At 42.1% G+C, this 21,583-nt stretch overlaps 1 protein-coding gene across 23 annotated transcripts in view; it reads right to left on the bottom strand.

The window, feature by feature from the left end:
• The window catches only part of L3MBTL3 (L3MBTL histone methyl-lysine binding protein 3), a 160,400-nt gene that overhangs the window by 107,282 nt on the left and 31,535 nt on the right, over positions 1-21,583 (bottom strand). For 7 of the 23 annotated variants that reach the window (XM_008263493.4, XM_008263492.4, XM_008263494.4 and 4 more), the window contains 8 exons: positions 16,979-17,090; positions 16,538-16,612; positions 15,087-15,246; positions 13,375-13,549; positions 11,528-11,612; positions 9,527-9,618; positions 7,530-7,634; positions 2,280-2,415 (listed from right to left, as the gene is read on the bottom strand). In XM_008263493.4, the coding sequence (XP_008261715.1) occupies positions 2,280-2,415; positions 7,530-7,634; positions 9,527-9,618; positions 11,528-11,612; positions 13,375-13,549; positions 15,087-15,246; positions 16,538-16,612; positions 16,979-17,090 (940 nt within the window). The remainder of the gene's footprint in view (positions 1-2,279; positions 2,416-7,529; positions 7,635-9,526; positions 9,619-11,527; positions 11,613-13,374; positions 13,550-15,086; positions 15,247-16,537; positions 16,613-16,978; positions 17,091-21,583) is intronic. The other 16 variants (XM_070073597.1, XM_070073598.1, XM_070073599.1 and 13 more) reach the window with 3 other exon arrangements.

Consider the following 21,583-nt stretch of genomic DNA (forward strand, 5'->3'; position numbering starts at 1 on the left):
TCAGTAAAATATCAAAATATTTTACACTTAGTTTTCCAGTCTCACTTTTATCTGTAACTCCAACATATCCAAATCAAGCAATTAAATAATTTCTTAAATAAAATTAATCCATAATTCATAATTATGGATTTATAGATATAAGCTATTTATTCTTTTTTTTTAACTTTTATTTAATGAATATAAATTTCCAAAGTACGGCTTATGGATTACAATGGCTTCCCCCCCATAACGTGCCTCCCACCCGCAACCCTCCCCTTTCCCACTCCCTCTCCCCTTCCAATCATATCAAGATTCATTTTCGATTCTCTTTATATACAGAAGATCAGTTTAGTATACATTAAGTAAAGATTCCAACAGTTTGCTCCCACACAGAAACATAAAGTGAAAAATAATAGATGATTTTTTAAATGATGATGAAATCAGATCAGACTTATTGTCATGTTTAATCCCAGTGAGAGTCAAGTTGGGAATTGATAATAGATATAAGCTATTTATTTTCAACAAATTTTATTAGTTTTTCAATTCTATTGCTTCTCGGCCTTTTGGCTAAGATCAAATGTAGTATTTATTTCAATTCCAAATGAATACTAATAGATATAAATAAAAAGAAAAAGGAAGCAAATACTTACTGTATCAGGTACAATTTTTTATCACCAGGGTATTTCCATGAGTATTTAGGTAGAAATCTTTAGTAGTATAGACTAGTGATCTGGAGTAGTCAAATTCTTTATTTTTGCCTGTGCTACTCTATTTTGGGAGATTAACTTATAGGAACAAGTGGGGGGGGGGTAAAAAGATAGTAATAAAACGGGTAAAACTGTTGACTTATCAATACAAAAATGACTACTTGAGGTTTATGAAATAAAGATATATTGGTAAATTGCAAAAAGGGAAATGTTCTTGCCTCAATTTTTACATTTCATTAGAGACAACCTTTCCTTAAAATTGAGCACTTTATCTGCTAACGTGCTCTCTCTTCGATAAATTCTAGAATAGCTAATAATAACCACATATGCAAGAAAAATTTATGCAAAGGCCAAAGTTTCTTCTTGGCCCTCATCTTTTCTATGTGTTTTGTTTAGTCTTTCAGCTCTCTGAAAATACCATTCTGCCATTAATTTTTTCCACTTAAAACCAAGGGCTGACTTGTCCACTGATGAATAGCCCTAAGACAGGCCAAAAATATCAAACTACTTGTCTGAATTTTTTTTACATCAAGTAAAAAATAATAATTGCAATAGTTAAAAAAGAAAGGAATATGACATTATTAAACTAATTATAGACAAAATATAACATATACAAATATATACAAATAATATAGACAAAAATGATGGCTGTTGTTCTTGGTACTTTATGAACATGAAACAGGCAAAATCATTGGCAAACTGTAACATGTAGAACTCCATCAAGAGAACAGTAATTGCTATTAGTACAACTCACACCTAAGCCAACTGTTAGTGCTATAACCTCCTAGCCAGTCTCCTAAATTTTAAGATCTGTAAGGTCAAGGCATAATTTCTCATGGTTTTCTTTACAAAGAAATATTAGTAAATAAACAGTTGAGTAAATTAGCTAAAACTCATTTTTCAAATCAGTTTCTTCAAGTATGCAAATGTATGTGCATATAAAAGTATATATATATATATAAAATAGAAATCTGAAGGTAAGAGTTGTGTGTTGTCAAAGTTACGTGTCACACAGTGCTACTTTACATGTGAATCAGTATACAGACATAGGTTATTCTCAAGCTCAATTTGACTTTCATTTGTTTCACTTTAGTAAATGTATATTTCAATCTAAAAAATAAGCTTGAATTTCAGCACTGCAAAATTACCATGAACTTTACATTCTTAAAAATTCTAAATTAGTGTGTAAGGAAATGAGATTTTAATGGATATAAAACACACCACAGATGGGGCTGGTGCTGTGGCGTAGCAGGTAAAGCCACTGCCTACAGTGCCGGCATCCCATACAGGTGCCGGTTCGAGAGCTGGCTGCTGTACTTCCAATCCAGCTCTGCTATGGCCTGTGAAAGCAGTAGAAGATGACCCAGGTCCTTGGGCCCCTTCACCCGCATGGGAAGACTCGGAGAAAGCTCCTGGCTCCTGGCTTCAGATCAGCGCAGCTCTAGCCATTGCAGCTGGCTGGGGAGTGAGCCAGCAGATGGAAGACCTCTCCTCTCTCTCTGCCTCTCCTTCTTTCTCTGTGTAATTTTGACTTTCAAATACATAAATAAATAAGTCTTTAAAAAAAAAAAACACCACAGAAAGTGACCACACCTTTTGGAGGATGGAGTTTATGGCCGGTTTTCTCACACCAGCCAACGGGGTGAAGATCCAGGGCATCCGCATTTACCCAGAAGTCGTAACAGTCAGAGTAACCATCAAAGTGAAGCTTTATTCGGTATCCACAAACCTGAAATAAGCAAGGCAGGTTGAGTAATTAAACAAAGCAAAGCAACAAAACCAGAATATTTGTGTACATGGCACAAAAATGCATTAGCATGGACATCAGGAACAATATAGCCTGTGTGCATCAAACCATCCTCCTTCAAAGAAACAGAAACAAAAAACAAATGACAAAACCCAAAGGCAAGGGCCATTCTGGGAAGATCTGAGCTGTGTTCCAGCTGTGCTAGCAGCACATGGATACAGGGTGAAGAGCAGTTTCCTACAAACACATATCCAATCTCTTCTTCCTATACTGCCCAGCACCTGTCACCAAGGCAAGCTGGCATGGAAGCAGCCAGCCCAACACACATACCCAGCCCCAGAAGGGCCCCAGGGTGGATGTTCTTCTGCCTTACACTAAATGCTGCAGACTACTGCAGGTGCAGACTCCCAAAGAAGTCACCAGATTCTCCTCTCTACTAGCGGATGGGCAGGTGCTGTGGTGTAGTAGTTTAAGCCTCCGCCTGAGGCGCTGGCATCCCATATGGGCGCTGGTTCATGTCCCGGTGGCTCCAGTTGCTCCTCTTTCAATCCAGCTCTCTGTTAATCGCCTGGGAAAGCAGTGGAGGATGGCCCAAGTACTTGGGTCCCTGCACCCACATGGGAGACCTGGAAGAAGCTCCTGGCTCCTGGCTTTGGATCAGCCCAGCTCTGGCTGTTGCAGCCATTTGAAGAGTGAACCAGCAGATTGTCTGTAACTCTGCCTACACCTAAACATGCATGTATTTAAGTAAATGCACGGTAAAAAGTAAAGTCTGGAAGAACATCTGCCAAAACAGTGATTTCTACTATTAGCATTTTTACTTTTTTTTTTTTTTTTTTTTTTTTTTTTTTTTTTTTTTTTTTTGACAGGCAGAGTGGACAGTGAGAGAGAGAGACAGAGAGAGAAAGGTCTTCCTTTGCCGTTGGTTCACCCTCCAATGGCCGCCGCTGCAGCCGGCGCACCGCGCTGATCCTGGCAGGAGCCAGGAGCCAGGTGCTTTTTCCTGGTCTCCCATGGGGTGCAGGGCCCAAGCACCTGGGCCATCCTCCACTGCACTCCCTGGCCATAGCAGAGAGCTGGCCTGGAAGAGGGGCAACCGGGACAGAATCCGGCGCCCCAACCGGGACTAGAACCCGGTGTGCCGGCGCCGCAAGGTGGAGGATTAGCCTATTGAGCCACGGCGCCGGCTTTTTTTTTTTTTTTTTACAGGCAGAGTGGACAGTGAGAGAGAGAGACAGAGAGAAAGGTCTTCCTTTGCCGTTGGTTCACCCTCCAATGGCCGCCACTGCGGCCGGCGCACTGCGCCTATCTGAAGGCAGGAGCCAGGTGCTTCTCCTGGTCTCCCATGGGGTGCAGGGCCCAAGGACTTAGGCCATCCTCCACTGCACTCCCGGGCCATAGCAGAGAGCTGGCCTGGAAGAGGTGCAACCGGGACAGAATCCGGTGCCCCAACCAGGACTAGAACCCGGTGTGCCGGCACTGCTAGGTGGAGGATTAGCCTAGTGAGCTGTGGCACCGGCCTATTAGCATTTTTAAACTAGGATGCACTGGTACATTACATATATAAAATCTACAGCTAGGCTGGACTCTCCCCTCCCAAGGGAGTCTCTACATTACTGAGACTGGGACCCCTGGGGAAGAGAATCTCTAAGGAAGGGCAGTGGCTGTGCCCACCTGCACATCCACTCCACAGCAAAGGCGGGCTCAAGAGCTTCTTCCCCACCCGGCCTTGCACCCCGCAGTGTCTGGGTGATGCCTCCGAGCTCCACCTGTTGATTTAGAGCTCACAGAGCCCTGTGGTCCCCATGCTCTGTGCTCTCAGCCCACCTCTGCTCTCTCCACAGTCTCTTCACTGCACCTCACACCCTCAATCTCCCACACCCTTCCCCTCACACGCAAGGACCTCCTTCACTTGCCTCTCTCACGCCTTTCCTGATCCCTCTATCTCGTGGTCCTGTGGAGCCTGAGCTCCTCCACTCTGCCCCCAAGGCTCGTGCCAGTGGGCTGTGCCACCTCTCCCCTCACACCAGGTGGGCTCTGCCCTCTTGCTCTCATCCTGGGCTGTCTGCTCACTCCCCTAGGGGTTCCTCCAAGCCCTGGCCTCTGGGCTCCCTTCATCTCTTTCCCTCACATAGCCCGTCCACAGATCTAGTCCCCATCAGAAACTGCTCTGCCCCTCAACTCTTAGCTTAGAAGATGCACAAGTTGAAACAATGCTTGGTACCCCACACAGGTGTACATGTACCATATGGTCATTAAACAGTTTTCAATAAAATAAAAGGAAAGAGTTTCTGAGCCCACTCAGTCCTGTGAAGACATCTCCTGTTCTTGCAGTTCACTAATCCCCCAATACGCTTCTTCCCAATCTCAATGAGAACTCCAGGACTTTCTCTCTAGCAGCCCCGTCAACCCAAGCCTTCCTCTCCTAAAATCACTTAAAACATTTTCCTGGCAAATGTCCATCATTCCAACTATCCACCTCATCTACACCTATGCAAAGGTACTATACAATATTCATGAAGGGGCTGATGTTGTGGCACAGATTAAGCTGGCAAAACCTATCAGAGTGCCCAAATAAATAAATAAATTAAGTTCCAGCTGCCCCATGTCCAGTCCAGCTCCCTGCTAATGCACCTAGGAAGGTAGGAGAAGATGGCCCAAGACTTTGCCCTGCAGCCATATGGGAGACCATGATGGAGTTCCTGACTCCTGGCTTTGGCCTGGTCCAGACATCGCTGTTACAGCCATTTGGGGAGTAAACCAGAGGATGGAAGATTTCTCTCACATGTGCTCTGTTACTTGGTCTTGCAAATAAATCAATAAATCTTTTATTAAAAGAAATTCATGGGAAACAGAATCAAAAGAGCAGCTTATTCTGTTGCAAAAAATTTTGAAATCTATGCATAGTTTCTCAGAAAACAAATTTCCATGAACTTTTTAAACACCTTTGCATGCAATGGATTTCAGATTTTTCATGCCAAAATAAACTTCTCTGTTATTTCCATTTTCCATGAATATTGTGAAGAGCCCTTGTACCTGGTCTAGTGAATGGTGCTAGCAAAGAAGAAATTATATAGAGGCGATCTTCATTATCCATGCATTGCATATTTACAAAGTCACTTGCTTGCTAAAATTTATTTCTAACCCCAAAATAATATCCTGGTGTTTGTGAAGATGCACGTGCAGAGTGACAAAACACCTGAGCTGTCCAAGGCACATGTTCTCAGCTGAGGTTGATAGGGCGTCAGCCTGCCTTCTTGTTTCAGCTCTCCTGCCGGGAACAAATGTCTTCTGGGTGGCGTATTTAGTGCCACGTTTTCCACAATTCTGCCCTTTTCCTTAGAGATTTGCTGTTTAAAATGGCCCCCAAGTACAGTGCCCCAGTGCTGCCTCATGCACCTAAGCAGCAGAAGGCTGTGATGTGTGTGTTAGGTAAGCACTACTCAGGCATGACTGGGAGTGCTGTCAGTTCTGAGTTCCTTGCTAATAAAAATATACTAAATGGGGAATATCTAAATAGAGAGGTACACAAAATGAGGTTATACATTCACCAATCTGCAAACATACTGTGAGTGGAGGCTCATGGGAACCAAAACTTGTATTTCCCCTAGGACTATAATGACCTTAAATAACAAAGTGGACTAAGCAGACTAAACTGCCTGAATGCTGGCTCTCCCTGCTGTTCAGCCTTCCTCCCAGCCTGCAGAACAGCGTATTCAAATCCTCTTCCTTCTCTTTCTGCATCCAATCTCACTACCTCCATTCCTTACCCTAGAACAATGACTTATCTTCCATATCAAGGATGTCCCCTCAAGTGTCTGCCTCCAAACAGATGAGCTTGCATGTATCCATGTTTTGGATGCTTGGATATGCAAGGCTTCCATGTATTCAAACCTTCCCCTAGCCTTCCTGTTATAATGTAAGAACAGACTCCTACCCAACCACTGCCCACCCCAGGAAAGCCTTGTGCTTCCTCTCTGCCTGACTCCCCTCTTCTCCTACTCCCTCTTTATCAATTATCTGCTCTCTCATCAACCTTTCAGTACTCGACTCCCTGATGGCTTCTTAAAATCTAACACTTTATAGTCTCTTCCCATTCACTGTAATTGTCATTGTCCAGCTATCGTATTATTGTGTTCAGCAAAAGCCAAGCTTCTTATAAATTCAGTAAGAAACTGAAAGAAGACATTGAGGCCAGCACCAGCTTACTTGGCTAATCCTCCTCCTGCGGTGCTGGCACCCCGGGTTCTAGTCCCGGTCGGGGCGCCGGATTCTGTCCTGGTTGCTCCTCTTCCAGTCCAGCTCTCTGCTATGGCCCGGGATGGCAGTAGAGGATGGCCCAAGTGTTTGGGCCCTGCACCCCATGGGAGACCAGGAGGAAGCACCTGGCTTCTGGCTTCGGAATGGAGCAGCGTACCGGCCGTAGTGGCCATTTTGGCAATGAACTAACGGCAAAAGGAAGACCTTTCTCTCTGTCTCTCTCTCTCTTACTCTGCCTGTCAAAAAAATAAATAAATAGAAAGAAGACATTGATAGTGAAAACTAGTTCACAAGGCCATCTCATGCTTTTTGGGGAAATTTTGAAAAGATACATACACTTGGCTCAACGAAGTAAGGCTGTTATAGGAGGAAACAAACTAAAACTCAAATGTTCTCAGCAATATACTGAGTTATAATAACTGATTTGGTCATTTTTTTCCCTGAAAATTTTCAGAGATAATTCCAGATAATTTTTTTTTTAAAAGTGAATATTCGCTAATCTGTTCCTATAATTAAGGAATACAGTAAGGCAAAGGCTACGGAGTCAAACATCCAGACTGGGATCAAATGCTAGTTCTAGTGCTTCAAAGTTGTGTGTCACTGAATCCAACACTTCACCTCTCTGGGCCTCAGTGTTCTCATGGTCAGAACAGGGGTAAAAAAAACCCTGACTTGCAGAGGACAGGATTCCTACAAAGACTACATGAGATGGGGCACACGAAACACTAAGTACCACGACTGGATTGAAGGAAGCACTCAACCAATGGCAGTTTTACCACTATTGCAACCCTATACTCATCATTCTGTTTTGAAAGTCAAAATGAGGCAAAACTTACCTCAGCCACAGTGAGGACACAGTACACAGATTGATGCTCAGGGTCCACACCTTCCAACTTCATGCCAACTTTGAATCCATTTTTGTTATATGGGAAGGACTGATACTAAAATGCAAAATGACAGATGCTTTAGTATCTATCCAGAAGGCCTCATCAAAAACATGAGTAATCACCACTCGTAAAATTCAGTTTCACCAAATATACAAATAACTTCCCCAGATCCAAAAGAAAATAATCAATGAATAATTGGAAAATGGACAAAGGTTATAAATGGGCCACAGGAAGGAAAATTTAATGCTTCCTGAACTTTATCTTTTACATATTATGAAAAGATGCTCAACCTTACTCATGACAAGTCACGCAAAGTAATATTAAACCAAAATACATTTCACCTGTCAAGTTATAAAGATCAAACAGCTTGATTACACTGTTGGTAAGGCACTAGGAAAACAGACACGTGCATGCATCACTAATAGGAATGAAAACTGGAATAACCTCTAGCAATGTCATGATATCTATTTAAAAACATTCTCTTCAACTCAGCAATTCTTATTCTAGGAAATCAGCTAACACAGATAATCACACACATGCAAAATGACAGTGTGTAAGAATATTCACTAAAATGTATAAGAAGAGATTTTAAAAAAAATATATGCAGATGTCAATCAATAGAGAGCAACTTAAATTATTATGAAAGACAAAATGAAATACTATGCATTAGTATAAAATAATGATGAATGGAATCCCAAACTATCAAGCTAAATAAAAATGCAGTCCAAAAAGGGATGACATATGCATCATTTGGTTTAAGACAGGGATGGGAAGATTTGTACGTAGATAAGTATGTTGCTTACAGAGGTAACATATAATTTTCCAGGAAGGGTAATGCAAGAACAGGTAACCTTTGTCAGAGACAAACCTGGTGCTTTGGGAGACAGGGCTAATAGGAATATGCTTTACATTCTTTCAGAACTTTTACAGTTTGAATCACATGAATGTTTTATTGATTCAAGTAATTAGCTGAATTTAAATGTTTTTTGAAAAATGTGAAAAAATCTATGCTGTAAGGGACCAAAGTCATAGAAAATAATTAGACAGAACAAGTTAATATGTAATTAACAAGTACATATGTTTAAATTAAATATCCTTCATGTAGATGTAACCATCCTAACATTCACTATTCATCATTTTATAAGAACTCCTATGTTCACACGTAGATAAAAGATATCTGTGGCAGACTAACTACACACCATGATTAAATACCATTAAATAATTTAAATCAAAGGTTGGGAGGCTACAGCCTATGAGTGAAATCCGGCCCATCAGTAGGTTTGGTAAATACAGCTGTACTGGGAGCAGCCATGTCCACTCATTTACGTTTTATCTGTGGCTGACATCACAAGAACTAAGGGACGTTGTTGCAGCAGGGCCCAGAGCCCTGGGAAGGCTGGAACATGTACTGTCTACTCCTTCGCAGAAGGTGGTCCCTGACCCTCATTTTCATCCAGGGCAGCAGCTCCTACCCAGAACTACACCTGGCATCTATATTTTTAACTGATTTAAGTCATCTATAATAAAATATTTTTATTTTCACCAACCTGAGCATAATACAGTAATTCATTTTTAAATGTTTTGTTGTGATAGTACATAAATCTCCCAAAGCCATGCTGCTGACATGACATTTCACACCAGCTTTTCTTCATGATTAGTTTTTTTGCAATAATTAGAGGCCTTGTTCAAAATCATGAGCGAAAGCTTAGCAAGCATTGAGAGAAAAAAGCCTGTGCGTGGGTGAGTGCTCCAGAGTAGCACTGGAGAAGGTGGGCACCCAACAGTGCTAACTGCTCCTGGGGATGCCCTCCCCTGGCACACGTGAAAAACAGAAGGTGAGGGAAGTTAATCCTAAGTCACATTTCCTAAAGAGAACATGAAAATGACAATGCTAGCTCTGAACAGTGCTCTGCCATCACCCACAACGTTTCTGACATGGCCAGTACCTCCTTGAACAGCTTCGCTGGCACTGCCACAGCTTTCTCCTCCTCCAGGTAGGATGCCCAGCACCAAGCCTTCTTTCCTTTAGGAGGCAAACCTGAGAGGCAACAGGAACTCAGTGATACAATTTCCAACTCAGTGATGTATTTAGCAAGTTCTCACTTCCATGACTACTACTATGCCTAGCTTTTCCTGTGGCTGGTATCTCTGGCTTCTTTTCTGTCTCCTCCTCCCCCCTAAAAAGAAAAAGAATTCAAAAGCTAAGACATGAACTATGGTATATATCCAGTTAGGAGGGCAGAAGAAAGAAGAAGGTAGAGAAAATGAAAAGACACAGCAGGAGCCAAAATACAGCAACCCCATGAAAGCTTCAGGAAGTGATAGCTCTAGAGATGAATATCAGAGAACTGAGAAGGGGACCTAGCACTGGGTGCTCAGGGAATGGCTTCTAAAGTCCAAGAGAAAGAAAAAAAGACAACAGAGCAAGAGTCAGATTTTCAGGTGTAAAAAGCATACCTAAGTGGTAAAAATAGGGAGGCAGGCAGTTCATATCAATTTTATCCTGGATTAATTTGACAAAAAAATTGGCTATGAAGGAAAGACTAGAATAGCTATAGTATCAACATGAGGGGAAAGGTATTTTGAGGATGAGATTAGCATAGGAGTGGAGCCACAAAGAGAAAAAACATACTAAGGGTGGTGGGTGGGTTTTGTTGGGGGACGACTGAGGGCTCAAGGTCCTGGAGGTGCCAGGGGCCTGGAATTTCATCCAGAGAAGAGATTAAAGGGAAGGGAAAGAAAGGTTTGGAGCAACAAGACATTCTGAGGCAGAGAACAAGGGAACAGAGGAATTTACTCCCTCTGTAGCCACCTCTGAAAAGACATAAAAGCAAGGCTGCGGGATTGAGCAAGAGGAAACACAGGTTGAATATCCCTTATCCAAAATGCTTGAGGCCAGAGGAGTTTCAGATTCCAGAGCTTTTCAGATTTCAGAATATCTGCAGAGGCTTTACTCTAGCACTCAACAAGTTTTGGATCTTGGATGTGCAACCTGTATTTCTAGCTTGCAACAAGGAAGTAACAGAACAAGGCTGTGCAAGCAGGAGCTCTGGGCTCGGGGCACTGACCTGCAGGATTGCATAGGTCAATAGTCAGGCAGGGCCAAGCAGAGAGATGCGGCAAACCACAGGCTTAAAGCCTTGGGCAAGACACCGAGGCATCTATGGAAAAGACCAAGGCCCACCCCCAACAGAGGGACTAAGTCATCAGCCAAATAATCAAGGAGGGGCCTGAGAAGAAAATGCTGCCTGACAACAGCAAAAGGAAGAAAAAAAAAAAAAAAAAAAAAAAAAAAGTGCCACATCAGGAAGTTGTGCTTTGAGAGGGAATGCTAAAAACCTAAAACCAGGCCAGTATCATGGCACAGCAGGCTAAGCCACTGCTTGTGATGCCAGCATCCCACATCAGAGCTATTCCACTTCTGATCCAGCTTCCAGCTAATGCACCCGAGAAGGCAGCATATGACGGTCCAAATGCTTGGACTCCTGCCAACCATGCAGGAGACCAGGATGGAGCTCTTGGCTCCTGGCTTCAGCCTGGCCCAGTCCTGGCTGTTGAAGAACCAGTGAACAGAAGATCTCACTCCTTCTCTCTCTTAATCTCTTCCTCTCTCTGTCACTCTGCCTTTCATGTAAATAGGTAAATATATTTTTTAAAAATCTGAAATCTTGGAAAATGAACAGAATGGGATAAAGGCACAAAAGCAGGAACCAGTGACCTGACAGGAAAATAGATGTTCTCATGCTTACTCTGAAACACTTGAAAGTTACTAATTTTCAGTTTTTTCTTATTTCCTCTAAACCTTAACTTTTCTTGACAAAACTGAATTAAAAGAAAAACTCAAAGCAGTACCTTAACTGCCAGAATGTGTGTTACAATAAAGACTAAACCTATGTGAGCTAGTCTCCCTTTCATCAAGTTCCAAGCAAGAGTTTTCATCAGCTCACCCTGCTTCAAGACAGCTGGATCGCCTCGTCTTTTCCTGCGGGCCCTCTGCGAACCCCTCAGGATTCTTCCATCTTGTTTGTTCTCCTACAGGCAAGAAAGGAAAATTAGGACCTTGAAAGTTCACGAAACTGGCAGCAATGAAAAGTTCAAGAGCTGTCGGTAAGCATTTTTTGTTGTTGTTCTTTCCTTCAATTACACTCCATAACTGTTAAGGAAAGTAAGAATACAGTTCATTTCAGAACTATGTTGCTTTTGGCCTGAGGTCATTACAATTCGAGCACACTTCCAAGAATTATGCTCTTGAAAGAACAGGGACACTGCTCTCTCCTCCTGGAAACTCGGTCTGGTCTTCCTCTTGCTCAGTCTCCTCCCCACTCTGCTGTATCTGCTCACTGCCCTGGGGTTTCAAGGTCACCTGTACACCAAATACTCCCAGCTGGCATCTCCAGCTCCCTCTCACTGACTCTATGTGTGTGCACACTACCCGCACCCCTCGGCCCTTGAGAGCCTCAATCAGACAGCTAATCCACATCTCAAACTCATGACAGCTAAGGGCCTCAATTCTCTGTTCCATCCTTCTTTCCTATTCCCAGTAAGTGGCATGATTGGCCAATGGTTCAATTAAAAACTGTGAGTGACCCTTGATTCTCCTCTCCCTCACACATGCTAACAAGCCTACCTCGAACATCCATCCCAAATGCAATGACTCCTACCTTATCCAGCCTACAGGGCTCATCTATTGCAATGCACTCCCCATTGGTTTCCCTGATCCACTCTTGCTCTCCTACAGTCATTTTAAAACATAAATCTGACCAACACATTCCTTTGTCTCCACTTAGAATGACACCTCCTTCCACTTGGAATACAAGAAAACTCATCACTCTGTTCCCGGAAGGCTCTATGGGGCCTCTGCAGTTTCACCTGACTCCACTCCCACTAGCCCACAATGCACAACTACCCTGGCTCTTTCTAATTTGCTCAAACGCAACATGCTGAACACGCTGCAACCTCAGGAACTTTCCTCAGTTCTACAGCCCAGCAGACTCCTCTCCCTCAACCTCTCCCAGAGCTGGCTCCTCATTCATTGCTCAGATGACACTGTCGCCCACTTCTGTGGAAGGCTGCCCTGATGCCCCAACTCAAGTCAGCCAGCCCATCCCAAAGCCCTATTTTAATTCTCATTATAGCATTTCTCACTAGTGGTTCTTCTTCTTGTTCATTCTGCATGTGTATTATACATCCCCTTAACAAGAGCACAATGCCTCTAAGAGGAGTAACTCAGTCCTCTCTTATTCATCCTGTAAGTCCCAGCTCCTAAGAGTGTCTGGCGTGTAACAGTTGCTCAGTATTAATCTTAAGCAAAATGCTTCAATACCTCAAAGTTCTCTTATCACAGAAATCAGAGTAAGTAAGATATACTTTAGGGACACGATATTTGTGTTTTACTTAGCACATTCTGAATGATTGTTCCCCAATCTACCTGATACTTATGTGCATTTTTCTACCCACTCACATAGTTTTATGAGGTCTGTCTGCAATTTACCAAAATGGGATTAGCATTTTGCTGTCAAGAGGAATTCGATTCATTTACAAAATGGAAAGTCGTTACCTTTCATGCCTGCAGTAAATTCCAGAACATCCCACTTCTCACCTGAGGGAAGGGTACCACACTATTGGTTAACCCGATTGGGAGATGAGGTCAATGAGGCACAGAGAAGCTGGGTCACTCAATGACAGTAACACGCAGTCCTGCAACCAGCATCTGAACTCAAGTAACAAGCTCCAGAGCAGTGCTGTGACTATGGATACTCCCCGTGCTCCCTGGCGGTTGCTAAGAGATACAAACCATCTCATCATCTCTGTCTTCTCCATCCTCCTTGGCATCAGCTTTCAGAGACAATTTTGGTTTTTTCTTCCGACTGCACTTGGGATCTTCTTCCTCGTTGTCTTCTCCCATGTCCCTTTCTTCTTTCTGATCTCTGTTGTGTTTATAACCCCAAAATAGTGACAGGAAACAATACCTATCAAACATCTACATGTTGATTATCAATGCAAAAAATTACTTTAAAAAATCACACGCCAAAGGAAAAATATTTTATCACCAAGCAGAACTATCACATATAAAGAACAGGGTATCATATACGTAAGAACATTAAAACCATGACTACAGAATTGGGTACTTTAAAAAGTTCATGGCCGGCGCCGTGGCTCACTTGGCTAATCCTATGCCTGTGGTGCCAGCACCCCGGGTTCTAGTCCCGGTCGGGGCGCCGGATTCTGTCCTGGCTGCTCCTCTTCCAGTCCAGCTCTCTGCTGTGGCCCGGGAGGGCAGTGGAGGATGGCCCAAGTGCTTGGGCTCTGCACCCACATGGGAGACCAGGAGGAAGCACCTGGCTCCTGGCTTTGGATCGGCGCAGCGCGCTGGCCATGGTGGCCATTTGGGGGGGTGAACCAATGGAAGGAAGACCTCTCTCTCTCTCTCTCACTGTCTAACTCTGCCTATCAAAAAAAAAAAAAAAAAAAAAAAAAAAAAAGGTCATGAACAATGGAATTAAAAGATAAGTGTATACTGGTGTGAAACTTTTGAAATCCATGCATAGTTTTTCATAGTCTGCATTTTCTATGAACTTTTGAAGAGTCTTCTTATGTATGGATTTCAAAACTTCCTTCATTAAAATAAACTTATTTTCTAGTTCCACTTTCAATGGACTTTTTGAAGTATCCATATATGATATATGAAGTACCCATATGTTATAGGGTAGAAGGTGAAAATTACTTTACATATTAATTAATTAATTTCAAAAGGGGACAGGCAATACTTATATCTGTTAAAAAGATTCTAACAAGTTTATAATTATTTGTCTCCAAGGGTGCAATTCATACTGATTAAAGAATTGATTATTTAAAGATATTTGTCTCATGGGGCCATACCTGTGGCATAGTGGGTAAAGCTGCCACTTCCAGTGCCAGCATCGCATTTGGATGCCAGTTTGAGACCTAACTGCTCCACTTATGATCCAGCTCTCTGCTATGGCCTGGAAAGCAGTGGAAGATGGTCCAAGTCCTTGGGCCCCTGCACCCACATGGGAGACCCAGAGAAGCTCCTGGATCCTGGCTTCAGATTGGTGCAGCTCTAGCCATTGAGGCCATCTGGGGAGTGAACCAGTGGATGGACGATGTCTCTCTCTGTCTCTGCCTCTCTGTAACTCTACCTTTCAAATACATAAATAAATATTTAAAAATAAATAAAGATATTTGTCTCTAGAGCAATTCTTTGTTAAGAATGGCATCCAGCTGAGAAGCCATGTGTAACTTTGTGAAACAATCAAATTAATGTCGGCAACAGGCTGAAGATAGAGGCAGAAGCTGTACTGCTGCAGACTCTTAACAATATAGCTCAGACCAGGGATGACAGAAATCCTTGGTTCAACAGAGGGATCAGGGAAAGCCTCTGGAAAAAGAACAAATCAGGGAGTACAAACCCTCTGGATTATCAGGGACCATAACCTAAGAATCTAAAAAATCAGTTTAATAGATGGAATGAGGCAAAAAACCTACTTGTCTTTGATATGCCGAGCGCAATTCTGGCTGCAATAGCTTCCTCCAGACAGACACTCATCTACGTTGCCATACTGACAACAGCTCTCACAGAACTGAAGCCCTTCCACTTTCACTGGCTCCTTCAACCTGAAAGGCACCCCAGACTTCTCTGAAAAGACTAGAAGATGAAAAGGAGAATTAAAACCATCACAGGAGACTCTCCAGAATACATTTAAACTTTTTCTTCTAATAATTTTGTTAGCAAACACAATAAAAGGATAACGTTTGTTGAATGAATGAATGACAGAACTGGAGAATTTGGGAGGGGGAGGGAGGGCTGGCTCCCTCACGAAACTACTCATCAACAGGAATTCTATTTTCTAGGTGTATCTTTGATAAAAAAATCTTTTAAAGTCATCTATGCTATTTCACATTTTTAACCTTGTGATGAGTGACATATGGTTTACTTAATTGGCTAATCAATATCTCTATTTTACATTTGACATAGCAGATCTTGGGAACCATAATTATCCAAATAACTCAGGAACTCACACTTCCTTGTACCTAAATTGTTACACTAATCATTCATTCAGCAAACATTTATTAGGCACCAATTTACGCTAGACACTGATAATGACAGTAGAGACCTTGCCCAAGAGAGCTCACAGTCTAGAAGAGAGGCAAGAAAACCAGTATTTATACTAAAATGTGATACATGCAATAATAGAAGTATGAACAAGTTCCAGAAGCAGTACAGAGGAAAAAGTGATTCATTCAGCCTGGGGGTTGGTCAGGGAGTTTCGGAGCCATTAGGGATCTTCTGATACAGAGCTTCGACAGGATTTGGAGGACCAAAGAGGAATTTATCAACTGGACAAAGTGAGAAATGGCATTCAAGCCAGAAAAGGCAGCAAGAGCAAAGCCAAAGCAGCACGGTGGGAAAATTACATGTAATTCTGTGTCGCTGGCAGTGCCAGAACACGACATACAAAGAAGGGAGTGCAGAGTCAGGAGACATAGCAAGCAGGAGGGTGCAGGTCACCCAGATCTTTGTACATTCTGCTAAAGAGGCAATGAGAAATCAGCAAGTGTCAGATAAAGAAGCAATGTAAACTAGTTCCTCTGACTTCAGACCGCAAGACAAATTGAAAGAGGTGAAATCAGAGCAGGGCGGTTACTTAGAGGAGTTCCATGAGAGTTCAGGTAAGAACTGATAAGGGCCTAAATGAAGGCAGTGGCAGTGTATCAGGCAGAAAAGGCCAGATCTGAGACAAAGTAAGAGCAGTGAGGAACAGGATATAGGGATGGGAAGAACAAGTTCAAGATGACTCCTATATTTCCTGCTTGTCCACTGCGTGGATGGTGCTACTGTCAACTGAAATATGGGTTAGGGGAGAAACAGCAAGTGTGGGGAGGGAAGAAAGAAATAGAAAATGAATTGCATTTCAGACATGTGGAGTTTGAGGTACCTGTGGGACATCCAGGTGGAGATGTCCAGTAGGCAGGTGGAAATACGGGCCTGGAGCTCGGGGGAGAGGTCGGGGCTGGAGATATAGATTTAGGAGTCATCAGCATATAGGTGTTAGTTACAACCATCGGAGTAGATGAGAAAAAAAGTGGCAGGCTTTTGGCTAAATCACCTGTGTAGGCTACAACATGGATTTACTTGATAATTCCCAACTAACCTTGTGCTATTACAGATCTGGCTTCAGAAGAGAAGAGTTTATTGTTATTTTTTAAATGTCAAAGCTGGCTCCTATCAGTTGCATTACAGAAATTTACCTAAGAATGCAAGACACAAAAATCATCCAGGACTTTCAACGTTCCAGCCTATTATAAAACCTTAGATGTTCTTACTTCAAATATTTCCAAAGGAAAAAAAAAAGAAAATGCAGATGACCCTGTCTTACCTTCTTGAGCAGTTGGCACCATCCACGTGGTGGTAGCAGTTGCTTTTTTAACACTTTCCATCTCACTCTCATCTGTAATAACTTCCAGGGCTCCAAACTCATTTACCCGAAACTAGTGACAACATGGAAGAAAGAGGAAAAATTGAGGAAAAGTTTCAGGATAGTGATTATTGAATGGCTAACACATACAGTCCTTAGGCAAATTAACTATGTATTAGAAGTTAATTGAAGCAATTATATCTTGAAAAATGTTCTACTAGCATCAAATCTTCTGCAGTTCACTATTTTGGAAAGAGAACAGAGCAAAGCAAGGTAGTAGCACTGGAACGGGGCTGTCCAATAGACCCACAGTCCACTGGACTTTTACTGGTTTTGTCATTTCAAACATCTTTCACTCTTTTCACTCAGACCTGTGTTTTCTTGCTTCACATTACTGCCCATTTAATAATGAAAATTAATGAAAGGAAAATGACCGTTTTCCAGGAATCTACTTGCTTCACCCAAGCTCACCAAGTTAAGAAGGAACTGATAGCCTACATATCTTGCTCATGTATCCCAAGATGATTATGCATGAGCCATGTAACCCCCGCCCAGCAAAATACTTCCCTTTTTGCTTAGTACACTTTAGAATTCTCCACCACCCTCACCCCTAATCTTCCAAAACCACTAAAAATACCTGTGAGAGCTGACAAGCCTACTGGCTGTTGGCCAACTGTATCACCAGCAAGTAAGAGCATTTTGATTTCATGGACATTCTCATTCTAAATATTGAAAAATTCCTCTCACCTCATGGCAAGCTTCACAGTGTTTCTCAACTGTCTGGCTGCATTACATGTACATGTGAAGGCTTAACCATTACCTATGAGCTGGGGCCCTGTTCCATCTGGAACAGCTACGTGTACTCTCGTACTCATGAATTTCAGTTTTCTGCATGCCTTCCATTTTGCCACCCAACAGGGTGACAGCAGGAATTCACTAAATTTAACAGATCATGAAAAGCTAGACAGCTCAAAATTCTAAAGGATAATCAAATTGTTGAGCTCTTTCATGACAATATATACAGGCATGCAAATACGGAGTATTTAAACAAGGCTCTTGTTTCCCCATCTAAAAATATTTATTTGGTCAATACACCAATAGAATTTTTTTTACCAAATTACATTCAAACTGCCAAGTCAGAAAAATCTTAAGCAAAAATTATTGCTTCTACCAGGTAAAAACTGCAACTTATGCCATTTTCTACATCATTCACAATTATTAAACACTTTCTGGTGCAATGAGTTGAAAAAGGAAAGGGATGTGAGAATATCTTCACTCTACTACATACTCCAGATACAAGTACCAGGTCACCTGTGCATAGGACACCCACTGGGACATCTGAAAAGTTAGTCTAGGAAGTGGCAACACTAAGTTAGAGGGAAAAGAGCTAAATATAACTTTACTTTCTGGAAACAGAAATCTTAAAAGTTAAAAAATTAGTTTTATGATCAACTCTGAAAATAGAATATTTCAAAAGAAGGCTGACAGTACCATCTACTGGGCAAGAGTAGAAAAAACAAGCTAGCCTGACAATCAGCAATTAACAACAATAAAGAATGTGATAGAAAATCAATTCCAAAGTAAATTTTGTCGAAAAAGCACAGACTTGATAATTCACCGCAAGTAGTAGGTAATGTTATTTTTATTACTTATTATTCATATCAGTGTGTGCTTATCTGACAAACACAGAATGTGAGAAATGGCATCAAAAACTACATTAAACAGAAACTGTCCCTCAGCTGAAGTTCTGAGATGGTTGCTGACCTACAAACCACTCTGCATTACAGATATGGCCAAAGAGAACCCCACAAACAGGATTTCCAACTATCAATTCAGAACCACTCCAATACTTTGAAAGTCAAAAGTTAACCTTCCCACAGTACAACATATAGTCTGTCATCTTTTCCACCTCTTCATACTAATTGCCAGTACTTGAACTGCCACCTAAGTACAAAGTAGAAATGCAGTGTCACATAGAGTCCCCGGGAACTCTTCTGAGTCAGAGATCCATGGATGCACTTCCCAGATTGATACAGGAAACATACACAAAACTATGGCACGTTCACATATGGGATTCTTCAAAATGTTCATGGAAATCTGTATTATGAAAAAAAACTCCTGGTTTTCAATTTTTCTTATATCAAAAAATCATATTTTTTAATTCCATTTTTCATGAACTTTCTGAAGTACCTCCATATATATTTCAGGGGTGATGGCAGACAAGACTCACAGGTTTCGCCATGCATTTCCAATGCATCTTAGAGCTCTGGAAAAGTAAAAAATATCTACACTAATAACGTATGTTACTTAACTCAAAAATTAAAAGCCTCAAGGCTTTTTCAAAGTATCCTATCTTGAGTAAAATATGGGTCAAAATTTATCTGGCTTCTAAATTTGCATTTACTGTGTCTTCCACATATTACTACTATAGAAAATGTTGAACAACGTGGCCTCTTAGGTGCTGCTAACATTAGTGAAGTCCCAAACTTGTAATTCCAGAAGACTGATACAATTATTTCTTTTTTTTTTTTTTTCTCCTGATTAAATGCCTAGATTCTGAAACTGGTAATGCTTTGAATGCCTTTGGAATGACAGAAACTTCACCTGCCTTACTTTTTTTTTTTCATTTTTAAAAATTTATTTGATGGGGCCGGTGCCATGGCTCACATGGTTAATCCTCTGCCTGCAGCACCGGCATCCCATACAGGCACCAGGTTCTAGTCTTGGCTGCTCCTCTTGCAGTCCAGCTCTCTACTGTGGCCCGGGAGGGCAGTGGAGGATGGCCCAAGTGCTTGGTCCCCTGCACCCGCATGGGAGACCAGGAGGAAGCACCTGGCTCCTGGCTTTGGATCGGCGCAGCACTGGCCATAGTGGCCATTTGGGGGGGATGAACCAACAGAAGGAAGACCTTTCTCTCTGTCTCTGTCTCTCTCTCTGTGTCTAACTCTGTCAAATAAATAAAAATAAAAAATAAAAAAAAATATTTGAGACAGAAATAGATCTCATCTGCTAGTTCACTCGCCAAATGCCTTCAACAGCCAGGGCTGGGCCAGGCTGAAGCCAGGAGCCTAGAAATCACTGCAGATCTCCCATATGGAGGTCAGGAACTCAAGGTCTTGAACCATCACCTGCTGCCTCCCAGCATGTACATTAGCAGGAAGCTGGAATCAGGAGCACAGCTGGGACTCAAACCATATGATAATGGCCGCAGCTGTCCCAAGTGATGCCAACCACTACTCTTAATGTCCATCTCTAGCTTTTAAAAATTATTAATTCCTTTAACCTAGAGAAAGTTAAAAGCAGTATAAATATTTTGTGAAGTAGCTCCATGCTATAATCAAGAATATCAAAATCATAAACCTTGCAAGGTGGATTTATTAAGCAAGCCAAACATACCAGCTGACATGGCAACTTTTTTCTGCATATGGATATATCCAGGTCAATCAAAAAACAATTATGCCTGACATACATTGGGGGTTGCACATAGTTTTTGTTTGGCTTGGCTTAAATTACCTTTAATAGATTTAGTTCTCTTAATAAATTTCTGCTTGTAGGGGCAAATGATCTTCTGTCTATTTTTGCCGCTATCATTAATTACAGGTCATTAAAAGACACTAATGTGGTTATTATCTTCATTTTATTACTTTCATTCTTGGAATCTACTCCACCTATCAATGTGTTTTAAAGGCAAATAAGTATGTTTGATGACCAACTGTTCTGAACACTAATCACAATGAGGTAAAGTGTACATTGAAGTGTGGTCAGTTTCATAGCTGGGCTTCTGCGGGGCTGCTGCAGACAATTGGTTATGTGAAAATTACTGCTGCTAGATAAGATGCTATCCCTCTCAGGAGTGGATCTGCCTTTTTACCAAAGAATTCTGAAAGACCTGCAACCCAGAGGAATAACTCTTTGTGGATAATTTCAGACATCATGAAACATTCAGGTAGAGAGGCTGCCTGGGCAGAAGGAGCTCTGGCAAGTACCACAGCCACTGAAGTCACAAGCCTATCCTATGGCGACCCCTAGACATCCAGCTGCACAGACTCAGGGCCCTTGGAAATGAACAACTTGGGCAACGGAAAAATTTCCAAAGCTTAGGTAGGCAAAAAACATCTTGTCAGTGATGACAGTATTTTGAAAAATGCCAATGGTCACTCTCCCTCAACCTTTGCACCTCCATAAGCTACATGGTGTTATCTAAGTCCTTCTCCCCTCCTCCCATGCCTGGCTTTCCCCAGCTCCCACCAGAATATTCCTGGAGACTCCCACCTATTTGCAGGCGCCGGAAACTCAAGGGACAGCTGTTTCTAGAGCCTTCCTGATCCCTCCAGTACAAATTAATTTTCACTTCCTCTAAATCCTGTAACATTTTTCTTAGATCTTTTTAAAAGATTGTATTTATTTATTTTATTTGAGAGGCAGAGTTACAGAGAGAGCAACAGACAGAGAGAAAGGTCTTCCATCTGCTGGCCCACTCCCCAAATGGCCACAACGGCCAGAGATGGGCTGATCTGAAGCCAGGAGCCAGGTGCTTCTTCCAGGTCTCCCACGTGGATGCAAGGG

The sequence above is a fragment of the Oryctolagus cuniculus genome, chromosome 5, assembly GCF_964237555.1.
Source record: "Oryctolagus cuniculus chromosome 5, mOryCun1.1, whole genome shotgun sequence".
Taxonomy (NCBI): Eukaryota; Metazoa; Chordata; class Mammalia; order Lagomorpha; family Leporidae; genus Oryctolagus; species Oryctolagus cuniculus.